At 45.7% G+C, this 19,452-nt stretch overlaps 1 protein-coding gene across 1 annotated transcript; it reads left to right on the forward strand.

Moving 5' to 3' along the window:
* The first annotated feature begins 1,492 nt into the window (after positions 1 to 1,492).
* Positions 1,493 to 19,069, forward strand: LOC140076910 (egl nine homolog 1-like). The gene is made up of 6 exons (XM_072123702.1): positions 1,493 to 1,751; positions 1,897 to 3,004; positions 15,394 to 15,513; positions 17,229 to 17,365; positions 17,450 to 17,517; positions 18,646 to 19,069. Exons 2-6 carry the CDS (start codon positions 2,054 to 2,056, stop codon positions 18,696 to 18,698), a joined length of 1,329 nt encoding a protein of 442 aa, XP_071979803.1. The 5' UTR covers positions 1,493 to 1,751; positions 1,897 to 2,053; the 3' UTR covers positions 18,699 to 19,069.
* Positions 19,070 to 19,452: the final 383 nt, after the last annotated feature.

A 19,452-nucleotide genomic window follows, 5' to 3' on the forward strand; every position in this document is an offset into this window, starting at 1 on the left:
TCGCTTTCCTGATATGTAAAGTGACGTCTCCTGTCTTTTACCTCATCAGCCGAAGATTCCGGACCATAAAATGGCCACAGATGGAGGGTCATGTGATCTTATATGTCCATGAACAATCGCCCTGCCAGGAGCTTATGATAGACTATATGAATAGAAGAGAGATTGCTTATGGACAGATAAGACCACAAAACGGATGCGTCAATGAGCCCCTAATCCATGTTAAATCTCTTAAACCATCTGTGAAATTACAGCTTCATATATAAGGCTCATTTCACGCTATCGTTCCTTCCCTTCATTAGAAAAGTAAAGAACGGAGGTTTAACATATTCATTAAAAATCCCATTGACATCAATGTAAATTTTATGGCATCCGTTCAATATGGGATCCGGTTATCTATAACTTTTTTGAACCAAAAAAAGTGACGGAGGCTGCAGGTCTTTTCCTCCGTGTAAAAAACGCACATGGATAACGGATCCCTGCCTAAACGGAACACAACGGAGGACAGAAAAATTACATTGATGTCAATTGGGATTTTTAGATGATACATTCAATCTCCATTATTCACTTTTTTAAGGAAGGGAAGGAACAGTAGTGAATTTATCCTTATAGGACTTAGTAATTGATAAATAATTAATAATTGTGTAAGGTGACTTAATAAGTCATTAATATACTTTTTATATACACACTCACAGATAGATAGATAGATAGATAGATAGGAGATAGATAGATAGATAGATAGATAGATAGATAGATAGATAGGAGATAGATAGATAGATAGGAGATAGATAGATAGATAGATAGATAGGAGATAGATAGATAGATAGGAGATAGATAGATAGATAGATAGATAGGAGATAGATAGATAGATAGATAGATAGATAGATAGGAGATAGATAGATAGATAGATAGATAGGAGATAGATAGATAGGAGATAGATAGATAGGAGATAGATAGATAGATAGATAGGAGATAGGAGATAGATAGATAGATAGGAGATAGATAGATAGATAGATAGATAGATAGGAGATAGATAGGAGATGGATAGATGGATAGATAGGAGATAGATAGATAGATAGGAGATAGATAGATAGATAGATAGATAGATAGGAGATAGATAGATAGATAGATAAGAGATAGATAGATAGGAGATAGATAGGAGATGGATAGATGGATAGATAGGAGATAGATAGATAGATAGATAGGAGATAGATAGATAGATAGATAGATGGATAGATAGGAGATAGATAGATAGATATAAATCCCTCTTAAATGTGAGAAGCAATGACACAACCCCCAGGCCTGATCAGTGTCCTGTGATGAGGGGGTTAATGTGTGATGATGGTTTGGGATACAATGTTACTGACATGTAACAAATAAGAATAACAGTAACTAATAACAATGCTGAACACTCGGGGTGCGCTCCCTCTAGCGGCCGCTCCGGGCACTGCGGCTGTCCCCTGTCACATGACCATGGTGCACGTGTATATGACACAAAGCCTTATGGAGGGGGAGACTTGGTCCAGGAGGAGGGGGCAGCTGCCTAGTGTTAGACAGGCTGCAGCTACCTGTCTGGCCAGCTGCTCCAGGAGGGGAGGTCTGCCTCTCTGAATACACAGGAGCAGGGGGCTTCTCCTCCATCTCCTGCTGCATTGCACAGCTCTGGGGAGGGGGTCTTGTAGGGGAGCCATAGGATCAGTCCTCCTTTCCTGCCTGTGTGTGGTGGTCGCCTCCTTGCATTGGGGAGGTCGGAGGTAAGTCCCTGGCTGTTACCCCTGTGGCTGCTTTGGTCGGGTGTATTGGATGGGTGTTGGGTGCCGGCTTATCACACGTTACGCAGTCTGTGACAGGGGGGTGGGGGGAGTCGGCGCTTACTCATAACTCTCCTCTCATCTATAGGACAAAGTTGTGTGTCTGCTGCGGCCGGGTCTGTCAGTTCTGCGCTCTGTAGAATGAGTGCCCTACCTCCGCTGACTCCTGCCGTGACCTACAGTACGAGCTGAACGATGATGGAGCGAGGACGTGTGCTACGTGCAAGGGACATGCTGACACGGACATGGATAGAGTGCATCAGCTGGGCAAGTCCATAACCAGTGAAGCCAAGCCGTCCAGCCAGGAACAGGGTCAGTCCAGAGGGGGATCCGCTTTACCGGGCGTCAGCATGGGGGTACAAGGATTTCCGCAACTCCCCGTGACTGCGTCCCGTCCACCGGCTGATGTCCACTCTACTATCAGCTCACTGAACGCAGCGAATCGCTGCCATTATCCGCCCCAGCAGGAGAATTCCAACGGAGAGGATTTGTCTCCCCAAGCAGAACCAGACCCCGTATTGACCTGCCCCGTCGCGACTGTCCGACCACGTGTTCTAACTAACGGGGACCTGCCGGTGCTAGTCGTCAACCGGGAGATGACCGGCTCCTTCTCCAGGGACGTTGAATGTGGCACCTCATGCCAGGACACGTTGGCGACCGTCAATGGTCGGAGAGATGGATTACTCATCAAAAGAAAATGGACTGGGAATGGGATAACGGAGAACGGGGTGGTGCCGTCAGGAAGCGGACCTTCTGTGTTCCCTCCTATGGAGGGCAAGAGATGGAAAACTGAGATACATCCCGATCCCCCTTTTCCGCAAGATCCAAACCATAGCACAAAACCTCAGAGAGACAACAATGTGGTAATATCTCCCCAAAAAATGGCCTGCGACTACATCGCCCCTTGTATGACGTACTATGGGATTTGTGTCAAGGACCACTTTCTAGGAGAAGCTTTGGGTTCCCGCGTCTTGGATGAGGTGGAATTACTGAACCGCAGCGGGAAGTTCAGAGACGGACAACTTGTTAGCCAGAGAACCATACCCTCCAAAAATATTCGGGGAGACCAGATTGCTTGGGTGGAAGGGAAAGAGCCGGGCTGTGAGAACATCGGGATCCTCATGTCCAGGATAGACGAGGTCATTATGCACTGCAGCGGGAAACTCGGCAGCTACATCATCAACGGCAGAACCAAGGTGAGTGGTCGAAATGTCCGAAAATGTTAAATGACGAAAACTGAAACCAAATATGTGTTAATTTTGAGTCTCCGTTAGAGAGTGAGGGGAGGGGTGGGCCTCATAGTTGTCTGCTGTGTCACGCAGGGTAGGGATGATCAGACGGGGTTTGTTCTTCTTCCCTCGTTGCGATGCTCACTGGGGTCACTGTCCTGGCCGACATGTCGCGTCCTGTAGATACATAGTTGTTTGTCACCAGGACGGGTAGGAATGTAGGGGACTTCATATTTTGGCCGTCTCCTCTTTGTGTCTGGTTGTTGTGAAATGTTCATGACATACACATCGCGGCTATTCTCACGTCCGGCTCCGTTGTGCTCTGGTATGAAGCCCCCGGCATAGACGCACCGGCACTGCTACACTGTATCCAGCGCCCGTCATCCGCTCCTTCTGCCGGAGATGTTTGCCTAAGGCTTTCCTAGAAGATCCCCGTCCGATGCCAATGTGTAATTTGGCATAAAGTGTTTACGTAAGAATTGATACTTGTATCTTTGAAGTGCGAGACGTAACGTCTTCAGGTGTTCCTAGATCAGAAATAGTCCGTAGTACTACAAGTCCCATCATGCCCATGTCAGATGTTCTAGATCAGAACTAGACTGTGCTCTGTGGAACTACAAGTCCCATCATTCCCAGGTCATCAGATGTTCCTTTATCAGAACCAGTCCACAATCTGTGGAACTACAAGTCCCATCATTCCCTGGTCATCACATGTTCCTAGATCAGACCAAGTCTCTGCTCTGTGGAACTACAAGTCCCATCATTCCCAGGTCATCACATGTTCTTATATCAGAACTTGTCCACAATCTGTGGAACTACAAGTCCCAGGTCGTAGGTGAAAGGTGATGTAGTTTTTTTTTTTTCCAAAAACATCCACCTGAGCTGATAAATCATCAGTCTGATACAAATCTCTATCAGACTGTATCATCCAAAAATGTAAAGAATTTCTAAAATGTAGCGTTCCTCATAATACCTAACCCTGGGAACGTTCAGCGTTGGCCGGTGAGAGTGACATTAGAGCTCGTCACCCGTGTCTTCAGAGGAAACGCTTGTGGTGTGACAGAGCAGATTTGTCATTCAATACTCTAGTGTCACTTTAAGGGCACCCAGCTTTCCCAGTAACCCAGCTTTCCCAGTAACCCAGCTTTCCCAGTAACCCAGCTTTTCCATAAGACAATGGTCGCCTCAGACAGTGATACGGCCTTCGGATCTCTTCTCACCCGACATTTCCCTGTAATATTTCGGGATGAGTTGATTTTTCGGTGGCACGTGGCTGCCTCCCTGCGTGTTTTTTGTGACCCCTTATTTTTGGAAATATCTGATCAACCCCTGAAGGTAAACGCATCAAAACACTGAAGGTTTTGTCATCCGGCGGAACAGGATTTTCAGGATCTCCGGCATCTGACCCTATGAGATGGATCCCTGCATCTAGGGATAATAAAAGTGGCAGTGCCTTTGTCGGGGATTGTTTCACAATGATGGATGTGGGGGGTTGTAGTTGTAGTAGTGGAAAAACCTGCCCCTTGTTCTCGTGCTAATACAAGGAGAAGTTGGGGGAGTCCATAGCAACTTGTCAGGTCTGGGATTTCGACTTCCTTCCTGATTTTTGAGAAACCAAGGTGCCGGTTCATCTTCAGTATCTGATTTTAGTGATTCCCCCATACACACATGCATGCTAGGCCTGGCTGAGTGTGCATGTGCTGTCAATGGGTAGAAGGGAGTAACCCGCTGTCATACACCTGAGAATGAAGAACCCAATAATCCCCTGATATGTTAGGGGGTAGTCATCACACCCCCATAAATGTAAGACCCTCCTACCCAAAGCTTTGGTCATGTGTGTCTGGGCATCTTACAAGTTGTGGTGTGAATTTTGGGGCAAGTCAGGAACCCCCCCCCCCCCCCCCTCAAATGTATCACACTGTAGTCCAGTTACAGTGACTACATCGGGTTTGGCCGTTTCACCTAAGATCAGCGGTTTCCTTAAAGGGGTTGTGCCTTGAAATGTGCCCCAGCAGATCACTGGGGGGTCCGACCTTTTGGCATCCTTAGGGTTTGGGGAAAAAAAACACTTTTAAGGTAAGGTGCCTCCATAGAAGAGAACAGGACATATTGGGGGGGGTTCTAGTAACTTCCGTCTCTCGTTCTCCTGATATCTCAGTAGAGATGAGTGGACCTGACCCGGACATATTGCCAGATTGGCGGCCCAATAGCCAATCCGACAAATAATAATAAATAATAATAATAATTCTTTATTCATATAGCGCACACAGATACTGCAGCGCTGCACAAAGCATGACAAATCAGTCCCTGTCCCCATGGGGCTCACAATCTAATCCACCTACCAGTATGTTTTGGAGTGTGGGAGGAAACCGGAGGAAACCCACGCAAACACAGAGACAACATACAAACTCTTTGCAGATGTTGACCTGGGTGGGATTTGAACCCAGCGCTGCAAGGCTGTAGTGCTAACCACTCAGCCACCGTGTTGCCCGACGCCCTAGTTACGGCTAAGATTGGCCAGTTACAAGGGGCGTGAATTTGCCAAATTGGCTGATCGCTCACTGGCCAATCATATCCCTTGTTAGTTGTTGGGGGGGCACTTTCAGCTCCGGCTGAACCCGAACCTGAACACCGGGTCCGATCTATTCTGATGCTCAGAGTTTTTTTTAGTAGTTTACAATCGTCAACTACTGATATTAAAAGAAAAAGATTGATAACCTTCCATCATTGCGTAACCTCCCAAATGTCTGGGTAAGTGAGGAGGGTGCGGGGTGCCCCCCCCCCGGGGTTGTTGTTGTCTGCTAGGCCCGAGTATTAGTCACCCTGAGGCCTGAGATAAGCCGCTGCTGCTGCTGGTTAATGATTACTAGTCAGCGCCAGATACTGAGTCACCGTGACGGCACTAACCCGCACTGACCCTCCGTACTGTACATAATACCGCCATATAGTACTCAGATTATACCAACATCTACCTCTGTACATAACCGGGCCAAGGACATAAATAATACCGCCATATAGTACTCAGATTATACCAACATCTACCTCTGTACATAACCGGGCCAAGGACATACATAATACCGCCATATAGTACTCAGATTATACCAACATCTACCTCTACATAACCGGGCCAAGGACATAAATAATACCGCCATATAGTACATAAATAATAGCGCCATACAGTGCATCATCAGTGTCACTGCAGGTGAAGAAGCCTCTTATAGAGTTTGGCTACCTTATATATATATACAGCTATATAGCACATGTATAGATTTGGCTATTGTATGGATGGAGTGCTAGATATTCCCAGCGCGGTATGGCGGTATTATATCTCTGTACGACTTGCTTATGTTTACACCTCTTAAAGGAAATCTCCCATCCTAATCCATCTAATAAAGCAGGGACATTACTCATAGATCCGGGCACCAGGACTCTGGTATCTTCTTATATCTGTTATCCATGGCCTCCTGCCTTTTAGAATCAACTGAATAATGCGTTGGTGTTAGCTTAACAGGCTGTTACACTGTGCAGGAGCACTCCCTTCCCACTGTGTGCTGTAGCTTCACAGGCTGTTACACTGTGCGGGAGCACTCCCTTCCCACTGTGTGCTGTAGCTTCACAGGCTGTTACACTGTGCGGGAGCAGTCCCTTCCCACTGTGTGCTGTAGCTTCACAGGCTGTTACACTGCGCGGGAGCACTCCCTTCCCACTGTGTGCTGTAGCTTCACAGGCTGTTACACTGTGCGGGAGCACTCCCTTCCCACTGTGTGCTGTAGCTTCACAGGCTGTTACACTGTGCGGGAGCACTCCCTTCCCACTGTGTGCTGTAGCTTCACAGGCTGTTACACTGTGTGGGAGCACTCCCTTCCCACTGTGTGCTGTAGCTTCACAGGCTGTTACACTGTACGGGAGCACTCCCTTCCCACTGTGTGCTGTAGCTTAACAGGCTGTTACACTGTGCGGGAGCACTCCCTTCCCACTGTGTGCGGAAGCTTCTTCTGCTGCAGTGACATTACATTCGGCAGAGGGAGGGGGGAGTGCTGAGGGAGCAGTGGGAAACAGTGTAACAGCCTATAAAGCCACAGCGTGGAGGGGCTCTGGCAACACTGCACTGCACTTCAAGCATAGTTCTAGAATTAAGTTGATTTTTGAAGGAAGGAGGCCATGGATAACAAATATAGGAAGATTCCCATAAACTTGGAGGTAAGTTCCTGATCGTCGTGACCCAATCATTGTCTGTGTATTTTATCGCTTATAGTATCTTAAAGGGGTTGTCTGGGGTTGAAAAACATGGCTGCTCTCTTACAAAAACAGCGCCACTCCTGACCATGGTGGGTGCCGGTATTGCAGCTCAGCTGTATGGAGATGAATGGAGCTTAGTTGCAATACCAGGGACTACCTATGGTCAGATGTGGCGCTGTTTTGGGGGAAAAAAAAGGTAGCCATGTGTTTTTTGTTTGTTTTTTAACAGACAACCCCTTTAAGTCTACGGTTTGGCTTTATGTCATTTATAAACTGGGTATAACGAAAAATTCCAATAATCGGCCGACAAAATTGTCTCTATCCATCTAAAATATCAAGCGTTAGAAAAAAAAAAAAACAATCGCTAAAAACTTCTCAAATTTCAAGAATTCCTTTGATTCTCTCCCTGTTTCCTGACTTTTTTGACCTCCCCCCTCGTGTCCGGCCTCGGGGGTTTATATTTATTTTTTTGGCTTGGCTTGTGTTGTGTTACCGTTACTACTATATGGGGGGAAAAAAACCCGAAACCCGCCCAGTTTTATTGTCCGGATGTGAAACGCACCACAAAGGCAGGAACCGCAGCGTAAGTGCTGGAAGGGATGAATGAGCGCAGGGTTGTAGGTATGTACAGGGTTGTAGGCGCTGTTCATACAACAGAAGGATAACACCCCCCTCCCCCGGCCTGGAATTTCTGATTATATCCTATTATTTAAATTTTGCCTCCTGCTAAAGGGAACCTGTCACCAGGTTTTGTCCCATGAAATTACCAACCCCCTCAAGTAGGTTCTGAAACGTCCTTTCTAGAATTCTAAAAATTCCTATAAAATTGAGCAGAGAAGAGTCATATTTGTCCTGAGATGAGTCACTTTTTGAGGCTGCATGGGGCTTGTGTCGTTTCGGAAGCCCCTACCTTTAGTACCTAGAAATGTGCTATTGGTGTCACATTTAAAAATTGTAAGAATTAAAGAATTTCCTGTGTTTATGTGACCTACAGGCTTTGGTTTAGTCTGCAATTTAGCTTCTTTTTCAACACTTACAACTTTTCATTTTGCTGCTCAATTTGTGCAGAACTTTGGAATCCTGACACTTTTCCTACACTTTTTTTTTCGTGCCAACTTCTAAACCCTTTCATGAATATCTGACGGTGGCCGAACGCCACAATATAACATGATAACCCTAAAACACAGTGCCAATCACCGGTAAACATTGTCAAAGATAATAAATGTGCCCCCCCCATTTTTTTGTAGCCTCTAAACTTGACTCATCTCAGGTACAATATGACTCTTCTCTGCTCATCTTCACATGAGATTTTTTTTTCTTTGATGAATAGATAAGACTTCACATAAGAGGTAATTTTAGAAAGGACGTTTCATCCGCTACCTGATGGGCTGTTGTATGAATGAGGTAGAATCTGAACGGTTCCCTTTAGGCGACCAGTGATTGCAGTTGTGCCATTTGGGTTTGGTGTCTAAAATCTGCAGGTAAATCCACATCTGTTGTAGCTGTGGATTTGGTTGCAGATTTCGTGGTGGACAATCCCGAAAATTGTCCACGAGATGCCTATTGGGTGTCGCCTCAAAATCTGATCCATAAATCACAATTGAGCCATGGCAGTTTCTGCTGCAGTTCCGCAGGTGTAGCCCCACATAAGAGCCGTTACTTGCTGCAGTTTCTGCTGCAGTTCCTGCTGCAGTTCCGCAGGTATAGCCCCACATAAGAGCCGCCACTTGCTGCAGTTTCTGCTGCAGTTCCTGCTGCAGTTCCGCAGGTATAGCCCCACATAAGAGCCGCCACTTGCTGCAGTTTCTGCTGCAGTTCCTGCTGCAGTTCCGCAGGTATAGCCTCATGTAAGAGCCGTCACTTGCTGCAGTTTCCGCTGCAGTTCTGCAGGTATAGCCCCACATAAGAGCCGCCACTTGCTGCGTCTCACGTGGGTTTCCCATACAGATTAGCAAATTTTTAAAAAATCGCCAGCCGCTTCCTTTTCTCTCCTAGGGACCGGATACATTTTCTTTACAATTTGTTGGAGAATCCACAGATTGTTCCGCAGATTGGATGTGGAGGCATTTGCACTATTTCCATCTTCCCTTGATGTGCCTTGCAGAAAGATGCTAAAATGTTGGCGACTTGTGGCGGCGACCTACAATTATTCTATATGTGGATAGACCTACACACTATATATGGACACATTCGGCGTCTTTCATGGTCACGTTGTGTTACCCCTGGATGGGGTTGGACCCCGGTGACCACCCGGCAGCGCTCTGGAAGACATTCCTTGTCCTCGCCTCTCATTGGCCGTCGCCCGTTCCCCTATGTGCAGGGAGTTGAGCTCAGGAATCCTAAACACAGAGCAGCCGGAAAACAATTCCAAAAATGTCCAAAATGCAGTTCTCCTCTCCAAGCGTCACAACAGAACGGTTACCGGTAACCCATTCACTGCTGGTAAGGGTTGTATTTAAAGGAAACCGACCACCACGGATCTACCTATTAAGATAGATCGGAGGGTAGGTGCCTCTATTGTATGTGAGGATAGACCTTTTAAGGGCTAATCCTCACGTCCCCTGTATCTTTTTATAACTTTAATTCCCCTAATATGCTAATTTTCTAAAGAAGCTATTGGGGCGTGGAGTAGCCGTGCCATGTAGCCTCAGCTCCAGCTTCTCCACGCCCCTGTAGTCGCTTTAGAAAATTAGCATTTTAGTGGAATAAAGGTTATAAAAAGATACAGGGGACGGGAGGATTAGCCCTTAAAAGGTCTATCCTCACATACAATAGAGACACCTACCACCCGATCTACCTTTAAAGGAAATCTACCACCAGGATGAAGGATTGTAAACCAAGCACACTAATATACTGGTGTGTGCCCCCACTGGTAGGATCTACTCTTCACTTAGCTTTTTATGCCCTGGTTTTCACAAAAAAGGCGTTAAAATTAAGCAAATGAGTTTGTGGGGCTCCAGTCTCCATAGGTGTTAATGGAACCTGGAGCCCCTTAGGCTCATTTACATAATTGTAAATGCTTTTTTTTATTTAAAGCCATGGCATAAGAAGCTTAAGGAGGAGCAGATCCTGCCAGAGGATGCATGCACCAGTATGTCAGTGTGCCAGGTTTACAATCCTTCATCCTGGATGAAGAGATCTATGGATCTCCTGTCCGGTGAACGGAGCTCTGCTCCAGCCTGTCCACCACTGCTCCATTCATACGGAGTATTGAGGGCACTTTCCGGCATCCATTCTTGTGATCTCGTGGGGGTCCAATCCACACAAATTACTTTTACTTTACTAGATTTTTGGAGCGACTGAATGAACGTTATTCGGAAGACTTGTTTGTTGTTGACTAATGGTCACGTTGCCTTTGCCGACAAGGAGACCCCAGAACCCGGACAGAAGTAGTCTGAGAGTGGTCAATGTTTTGTAACCAATGACTTTGGTTGTCCTGTTTCAGATAGTATATCCTAAGGATATGTCATGGGTACCAGGTAGGTGCGCGTCCCACCTCTAAACCCCTCTCCTATTGTGAGAACAGAGGTCGGTTGTCCTCTATGTGACTCATTCTCTTGATTGGGTAATCTCTGCATTGACCACACAACCTCCATCCAAGTCATTCGGACTCCACGGTGCGTCCAACCACCCAGGAGGTGAATAAGATAGAGTAGAGGTGGATGGATAAGCATTCAACAACAATCATCCAAGAATGTCCAATACTTCAAGCAATTACAAAGACGATCTACAAGAAAAATAAATACCTCTGTATCCTGCTGCAGAACTTCTTCCTCCCAAATCCCCCCCCTAGATCCAGAAGATGTCTCCTAACATCATAGTCCGGGCAGCCTCCTCTTCTTCTTCCTCCTTAGCGCCATAAATTTTTGTGTAAGAATAATTTCTTACAATAATTTAAGTTGTCTCATGTGATTGGCCGGTGCCAAAGCTTGGTTCTGATGTCATTGTATGGACCTACAAAATGGACCACCTCCACCCCATGGTCAGACCTGGTCACATTGCCACGGCCTCCAAACGGCAAATCTGCATCAGTTTTTACAGAACAGATTTGCAATGTAAATGATGAAATCTGAAACGTGTAACACATGATTTGATACATTGAAGATTTTGGAAAAAAAAAGTGCTCTGTATGTTGACATGGCCTTATGTGGGTCAACAAGAGAACTTTTTATCTTGTACGGTCCTTTACTCTTATGTTCGGGATCAGGATTTGGAACATGGGCTTGAAATTTGACAAATTAAAAGATAGACAAAGCTTTTAAGGGACAAACAAGGAAACTTGTGGCTCTCCACACTGCGCTCTTGTGTTCTCAGGAGCTAACAGGGGGACTTTAGGTTCTCCACACTGCGCTCTTGTGTTCTCGGGAGCTAACAGGGGGACTTTAGGTTCTCCACACTGCGCTCTTGTGTTCTCAGGAGCTAACAGGGGGACTTTAGGTTCTCCACACTGCGCTCTTGTGTTCTCAGGAGCTAACAGGGGAACTTTAGGTTCTCCACACTGCGCTCCTGTGTTCTCAGGAGCTAACAGGGGAACTTTAGGTTCTCCACACTGCGCTCCTGTGTTCTCAGGAGCTAACAGGGGGACTTTAGGTTCTCCACACTGCGCTCTTGTGTTCTCAGGAGCTAACAGGGGAACTTTAGGTTCTCCACACTGCGCTCCTGTGTTCTCAGGAGCTAACAGGGGGACTTTAGGTTCTCCACACTGCGCTCTTGTGTTCTCAGGAGCTAACAGGGGGACTTTAGGTTCTCCACACTGCGCTCTTGTGTTCTCAGAAGCTAACAGGGGGACTTTAGGTTCTCCACACTGCGCTCTTGTGTTCTCAGAAGCTAACAGGGGGACTTTAGGTTCTCCACACTGCGCTCTTGTGTTCTCAGAAGCTAACAGGGGGACTTTAGGTTCTCCACACTGCGCTCCTGTGTAGAGTTCAAATTCTGGTAAACTTTATAAAAATTGCTTGTCATACAAATCCAGAGAGAAACTTCCTGCCAACAAAGAAAAATCTAAAATAAAATAAGATACATCCCAAAATGTAATCTATCCAGCTGTGAGTCTATGTAGATTTGCATTGGAAATTCTTGGATGATTGTTGTTTATAGCTTTGGTAGTATTGATAAGGATCGGCGGCTGATAAACTCTGCGCCCTTTGGAACAAATTTCCATTGGATAGAAGCAGGAGTCCAATTACAGATCTATCCCCATATCCCCTATTCTCATACAATGCAGGGCGCGGCATAGATTTTATTCATTATAAGGCAGGGCCGCATCTATACCAGATAGATGTTTTTTTGTTTTTCCTATCCATGATTATGGGGGCGGCCATCTTGCTTGGTCTGTTATAACAGCATTTAGTGATCTGCTTTACAGCAGCCTCGTGCCATAGGAAGCAACGGACTAAAGCTTACCCATTCAGTTCTATGGAGAGTTTTCTTGGCATGTCCTCTGTTTATTTCTACAGGTAGTTCCCTACTTGAGGACACCCGACTTACAGACGACCCCTTTGCCCATTGTTCAAGTCTCTGCAGCCAGGGACTAATGTAAAGCATCCAATGATCAGCTGTAAAGTGTCTGTAATGAAACTTTATTGATAATCCTTGGTCCCATTACAGCAAAAAATTTTGAAACTCCAATTTCCACTGAGGCAAAATGATAAAATATACAGTTTCGACTTACATACAAATTCAACTTAAGAACAATCCTATGGAACCTATCTTGTACGTAACCCGGGGACTGTCTTTATATGGCTGTCAAAGAGAGGCCGAGTACACAAAATGTAGCCATCTTTCGAAGTCCCAAGCAGCAGCGCACCTTTAGGACCACCGCTCCGCTCCAACACGGGTACAGGGGTCCCACTTCTTGACTGTCCCAACTTGACACAACCCCTGTAATTCTCTTTCAAGGACATTTACCACCAGGATGAAAGACTGTATGCAAACGAGCCTGAGGGGCTCCAGGTGCCATTAACACCTGTGGAGCCTGGAGCCCCTCAGGCTCATTTGCTTAAAGTCCATCCCGGTGGTAGATGCCCTTTAAATTTTAGATGTGTAAAGGGTTAATTACACCCGGATAAGTGTGTTTTTGCATATGTCTGACTGGAATACATCAGTATGGTGTATGATTTAACATACTATACATTTGGGAGTCAATATACCCCACCATAGGGAAGACGCTAAATCAGGCAGTATACAGACCATACATGAGCCGTGACCGGGTGCACTGCGATGGAAGACAGCAGGGCTACTAATATACGGAAAAATCCATTAGTGGGAAGCGTATAGTCCTATATGACCTGTCTTCTGTCTTTTTAGATGAATATCTCGTAAGTCGCCAGGTCACGGGTTCAGATCCGGCTCTTTGACGTTGGCGTTATCTTTAGCTACGTAGGTCCTGTGCTGACAGGAAACCTTATATACAGGCAGCACATAATGTGTGGGCTGCGTCCTGCGGCCTTAACCCCTTGCATGCCTGTTCCCTCAAGGCCGCACGCTTACTAGCTTCCCTCTGGCTCACATTACATAGATGTCTCCTTGTATATCATCCTTACTATAAGGGACGACAGGTTACTAAAAATGGCCGCCTTACAATCCGATTCTGGTGTAATTTTTCTGTGGAGATTTTCTCTTCAAACCACAGATTTTGGCCAGTTTATAATGTGCTGGGATCCTTATGTACGTAGTAGGGGGTCGGGGTCTCGTTTTATCAGTTATTATACTCATTGGAGAAGGGAATCTTGTTGGGCCTAAGAAAGCCTCTCGTAGTAGTAGTTTTGTATTGTAAACACGGTCAGAGGCCTAACAGATACTCGGTCCCAGTGCGAAATTTACAACATGGCCCCTGATTATTCTGGTGTTAGTGAGGCCTTTGTGTGATTTTACCTCAGGTTTTAGGATTATCTCCCCTCCAGCGCTACAAAACACAGTGTTGTGGCCCCTTTAAGAGTAGCCTAGAGGAATGTGGTGGCCCCCGTGACACCAGGCGATTTATCTCCAGGATATTGTGAGGGCTCCTACACTGGTGACGCAGGTGGGGCCCGGGCTTGGGAAAGTTTCGGGCAATTTATTTGATAGTAATGTGAAGCATGTAGACTGGAATACTCAGGAATGAGCCGAGGGTCCTTCTTATCTACAAATGTCCGGGGAATAGCTGAAAACGCAGAAATCTCCAGTCAGGCCGATGCTTCCAGAGTAAACATGAGGAGTAAATGTGCCGTTATATGGTGTGAATGGGAACGTGTCGCTGGAGATGACATAGAATTTCGGATTGTTGGGAGAAGGTGAATTTTGGTTCAATCAGTCATTTTCCGTAGGGTTATAATCCCCTGAACGATTATATGTAAGGACACTGGTTCCTGATCGGTGCCCAGTGATCGAATGACAAACTATATTCACCCTCCATTCTGTAAAATGGGGTTCATGGACCCCTGTACCTGAAACAACAAGATTTGGATAAGAAAACAAGCGCTGATCAGCATCCTATATGTCCGATCACTTTTTACACCCGTCTCTCTTAAAGGAGCCTTCGTCCTGACTAATTATTTCCTAATGAGCTAATTATTCCCTAGGATACGGATTAGTATAGTTTGGACTGCTCGGAAGAGTAAAAATGGAGCTGGAGTCCCTTAGACATTGAATGGAACATAATTAAGCTCCGTTAGTGGGATGCTGGTTCTGGTGATCATGGGTGGTCCCAGTGGTTGGACCCTGACCGGTTGTATATTAGGGTGCGGTCACACATCATGTTTAACGCATGCGTTTAAAAACGCATTGGAATAGCTGGAGAGTGCTTTGCCTAATTAAACAGCTCTTAACACTTGTGTTTACAAAACGCATGCGTTAACAACACGTCAACAAACGCATGCGTTAAACGCGATGTTAACGCATGCGTTAATGCGTTAACGGTTGCGTTTTGTAAACACAGGTGTTAGCAGCTGTTTAATTAGGCAAAGCACTCTCCAGCTATTCCAATGCGTTTTTAAACGCATGCGTTAAACGCGACGTGTGACCGTACCCTTTAACCACAATGTGGATAGGGCATATTATACAATTATGTGTGTATTATACATCTCTATGTAAGTTTTTTTTTTTTTTTGTGTAACATATAATTTGTTTTCCTCTTCCAGGCAATGGTCGCGTGTTATCCAGGGAATGGGATGGGATACGTACGACATGTAGATAATCCTAACAGGGATGGACGCTGCTTAACTTGCATTTACTACCTAAATCAAAACTGGGACACAAAGGTAAGTTTTTAATGTGTTTTAATACACCATGGGCACCTACCCAACATGGTAACTTAGGGAGGTAAACCGTGCTGATGTCATGGGTTACATGATGATGTAATAACATCATCAGTCCGGGGCAGTACAGTCACATGTATGACTTTAGTATGGGAAGACAACACTGCATTTAAGGTACTTTTTGGTGAGACTAATTATTATAAAGTGGAAAATTCCTTTAACTGGGCACTTGGGTGACCTAGGTGATCATATCTCTCCTGCTGGTCCCCCAAAACTGCATGTTACAAGGAAACCTGCCATAGTCTGATACTTACACTACGTTAGCCATGCCCGGGTCTGGAGGATGCCCCACTGCAAAACAATAATGTCTCCATTATATTCCGCACACTGATTATAGGACGCATAAAGAGACAAGTGGGAGGGAGGGCCATGTGCACCAGAGCTTACAATCTATGAGGAAGATACAGTGACACAGGAGGTAACCGTGGTGGTATATTGGTCCTGTTGTATTAGGACATTATCATTATTATTCTTTATTATATAGCGCCATCATATTCCATAGCACTTTACAGATTATGGGGAACATATACAAATAAAATAAGACATTACAGAGTAATAACATTGTCATATGAGAGAAAACAAACGAGGGCCCTGCTCGAAAGAGCTTACAGTCTAGGAGGGTGAAGGGGTGACACGAGAGGTATAAGCACTTGTACAATGGTCTAAAGTTACGTGCAGTTAGTGAGTGTGATAGGTCTGTCTGCAGGGATGGGTTATAAGAGCATGTTTTAAGCTTTGGTATTAGGCTTATGGACCAGGGCAGCTCGAGAGAATTGGTGCAGCTCGAGAGAAGTCCTGGAGACGTGAGAGGGAGGTTCAAATAGGGGAAGAGAGTCATCTAGGATCAGTGGCAGTTCAAAGAGCACGGTTTGGGCAATGGATTGAGATAAGAGGGGAGAGTTAGCGAGGTGCAGCATTATGCAGAGCTGTGTGGATGAGGGTTATTAATTTAAACTTTATCCAGAAGGAGACGGGCAACCAGCACAGTGACTGAGATGGACTGAAGAAATTGGTGTAGCGTTTGGTCTGAAGGACAAGCCTGGCTGCTGAGTTAAGAATGGTGGTAGCGCATTCCACACAATTGGGTCAACTCGGGAGAAGTTCTGGAGACAGGAGTGGGAGTTTTGGATTGTAGGGGATTGTCTACAGACCAGATGGCACAGATAGTGGTAGACCAAGATTACGGAGGTGCAGCATCAATGTGAAATTTTGGTTAGACCACAGACAAAATTGAGCCCCAATTTCCCTACTCGAAAAGTGGTCCACTGCTGTTAGTTGACCTTATCCTTATGGCGCTCAACCCACTCATGAAACGTAGAACACAAAATTCCAGAATAATCAGCAGTTTCCCTTCATATTCCACTTGACAAGCAGCTGATCGTGCGTTCATGTTCTCATTCTCTTCTACAATCCATCATGTGGTTCCTCCGCTGCTTCCTGCATCTAATCACTATAGTTTATTTATGAGCCTCTGGGCACAGGCTGGCAAGCCATGAATAACTAGCAAAATACCAAAGGTGTAACCTCCTGCAACCTCAGCCGCTCTACAAATCATTACATTGTGCCCGATGGGTGTGACAGACCTCAGTGAGCCGGCGCGTGCTCCACAGATGGGAAACATGATAAAATCATTATATCCTCCTTCTCTCTGTACTCAGGTCCATGGGGGACTCCTACAGATCTTCCCGGAAGGCCGTTCCGTTGTAGCCAGCATTGAGCCATTATTTGACCGGTTACTGATATTCTGGTCTGATCGCCGTAATCCTCATGAAGTGAAGCCGGCCTACGCCATGCGGTAAGGATCTATGACATTATGATGGTTATGATGGTGGCGTCCATGTACGAGCTGTAACGTGACTGCGATGCTCTCCATCCGCAGGTATGCCATCACTGTCTGGTATTTCGATGCAAAGGAACGATCGGAGGCCAAAGACAAATACAGACTAGGTGAGAGCGGCTGAAGAGTGGACATTACTTGTAGGAGATGCCGGACTAGCAAATGTTTTTTCGATCATGTTTGGGCATTACCATTGGCAGGTTACAAACCAACTAGATGCCACCGATTGAAGGTCCCATGTTGGTGTTCATGGACGCTTCCCTGCACATCATAGGGGATGGTGGAGATTGGTCCCATTTGCGCTGGGACCCGGGTGTAGCCCGTGTTCAGCTGGAGAGACAGAGGTTTTAAAAATCAGTACAGGACATTTTGAACAATGGCCAAAAATAAAATGCACTTAACGTTACAAACAGCGTAAAGTGTAGGCCGAGCCATGTATCTCCATGGTTACAGACTACAGATCATGTGATACTCTCTATACATAGTAGAGGAAGCAAATTTCTTCCTATTTTGTCCCTTACATGTTAACAGGTGTATGATGTTGATGATTAGTTGCTATTGGTAACAAGGCTCTTCCCAATGTCCCATGACATTGAAATGAGAGCGTACGTAGGATGTGATCATCCCTCGTATAGCTGCTAATAGTAGGGTTTAAGGGGAAGACACTTCACTTCTCTGTTACCACTGGAGTATTTGTGTCTCCGTCGGGCTGTAGACATCCGATTTCCATTGATCGATTCCTTCCATGGAAGCCGTAGATGTTCTGATTCTAAGGTCTGGTCAATGTGAGAAATAGTGTAAATAGTTATTACTTGGTTTGGAGGTCAACAAAACTTCCCTTCTATCCTTTGTGGGGGCAGTAAGGGGCCATCATAGTGTGGTTGACCCTATGGGAGCATATGGGAGGCTCTGACGAGGGGAGTTTGGGAACATATTGACTCCTTTATATGGAACTTTGCAAGTTTTCTGAGATTTGAGGTTATGGGTTCACGTCTCCGGGACCTTACCAATTGTTAGCAGGAGTGAGGGGGTAAATTTGGGTTTGGACAAGGATTTCAATGTTGATAGCCCGGAAGAATGAACCAATATACGTGCCTGGGATAACATCAAAATAAGTTCACAATTTATGCAAAGATTCCGAATCCCAGTCTAATTTTAATAAAAATTGATAATTAATGGTTATTAACTTTTGATAGTATTAAAGTTTTGTTTTATCCCTCTTTTTCTTTCTTCTTCAGCCAGTGGACAGAAGGGAATCCACGTTCCTGTGACCCCCCCTGGACCTGTGTGACGGGGTAAGACGCCTCCTAGTGGTCGTTCTGTAGGAGCCTCTAAGCTGCTATCATCCTGGCAAGGGTCGGACTCCAGGCGCCAAGCAGAACGGGATCTTTCCTACCCCTTTGGGTAGATGTTTTGGTGATTTCACGACCTGCAATGGGATCACCTTCTCAACCTCTTTCCGGAAATGTGAATAAATAACGTGCGGATGGATCACGCGGCCAGCGGAGCATTGCGAGACAACCAGGCAGACTATCTGCAGACTATCGCACACGCTCAGACGTTTTAAGACATTTGTTGAATGTTCATTTATACCTTGTCCATACACAGAGCTGAGAGTCAGATGTGAATGTGATGGGGTCGGCCCGGGGCTTCTGCACACTTGTCGTGACGTCACGATGACGGGGGATGGGGGTGGGGGGCAAGATGTCGAGTTGGGATAAGCTCAGGAAGATGAGGGGGGATGGTAAAATGGTGGATGTAGGAGATCTAGTTGTGAAAATATTGACTGCCCTGGGGGCAAAGTGAAGATTCAACAGATAAGGTCCTAAGGGAAGGAACAAGGGAGAAGCAGAACTGTAAGGACTATGATGATAGGGAGCGGAGTGGGTGCAAGGGGTGCAGAAAGATCTCCATAGAATAATATTAAAAAGTGTTCATTCAGCCTCCCCCTCCTGCTCCCTGCTGCTACAGGCTCTTGTCACTTCAAGGTTTGGAATATTCACAGATTTAATTATTTTTTCCCTAAATTTTTTTTTTCCCTCCAC

The sequence above is a fragment of the Engystomops pustulosus genome, chromosome 9 (genome assembly GCF_040894005.1).
Source record: "Engystomops pustulosus chromosome 9, aEngPut4.maternal, whole genome shotgun sequence".
In the NCBI taxonomy this organism is placed as follows: Eukaryota; Metazoa; Chordata; class Amphibia; order Anura; family Leptodactylidae; genus Engystomops; species Engystomops pustulosus.

Excerpts from the sequence above, each read along its gene's own strand:
- LOC140076910 (XM_072123702.1), top strand. The coding sequence starts at position 2,054 with ATGGATAGAGTGCATCAGCTGGGCAAGTCCATAACCAGTGAAGCCAAG. Across the intron at positions 3,005-15,393 it reads TCATCAACGGCAGAACCAAG|GCAATGGTCGCGTGTTATCC; the intron begins GTGAGTGGTCGA and ends TTCCTCTTCCAG. Across the intron at positions 15,514-17,228 it reads ATCAAAACTGGGACACAAAG|GTCCATGGGGGACTCCTACA; the intron begins GTAAGTTTTTAA and ends CTCTGTACTCAG.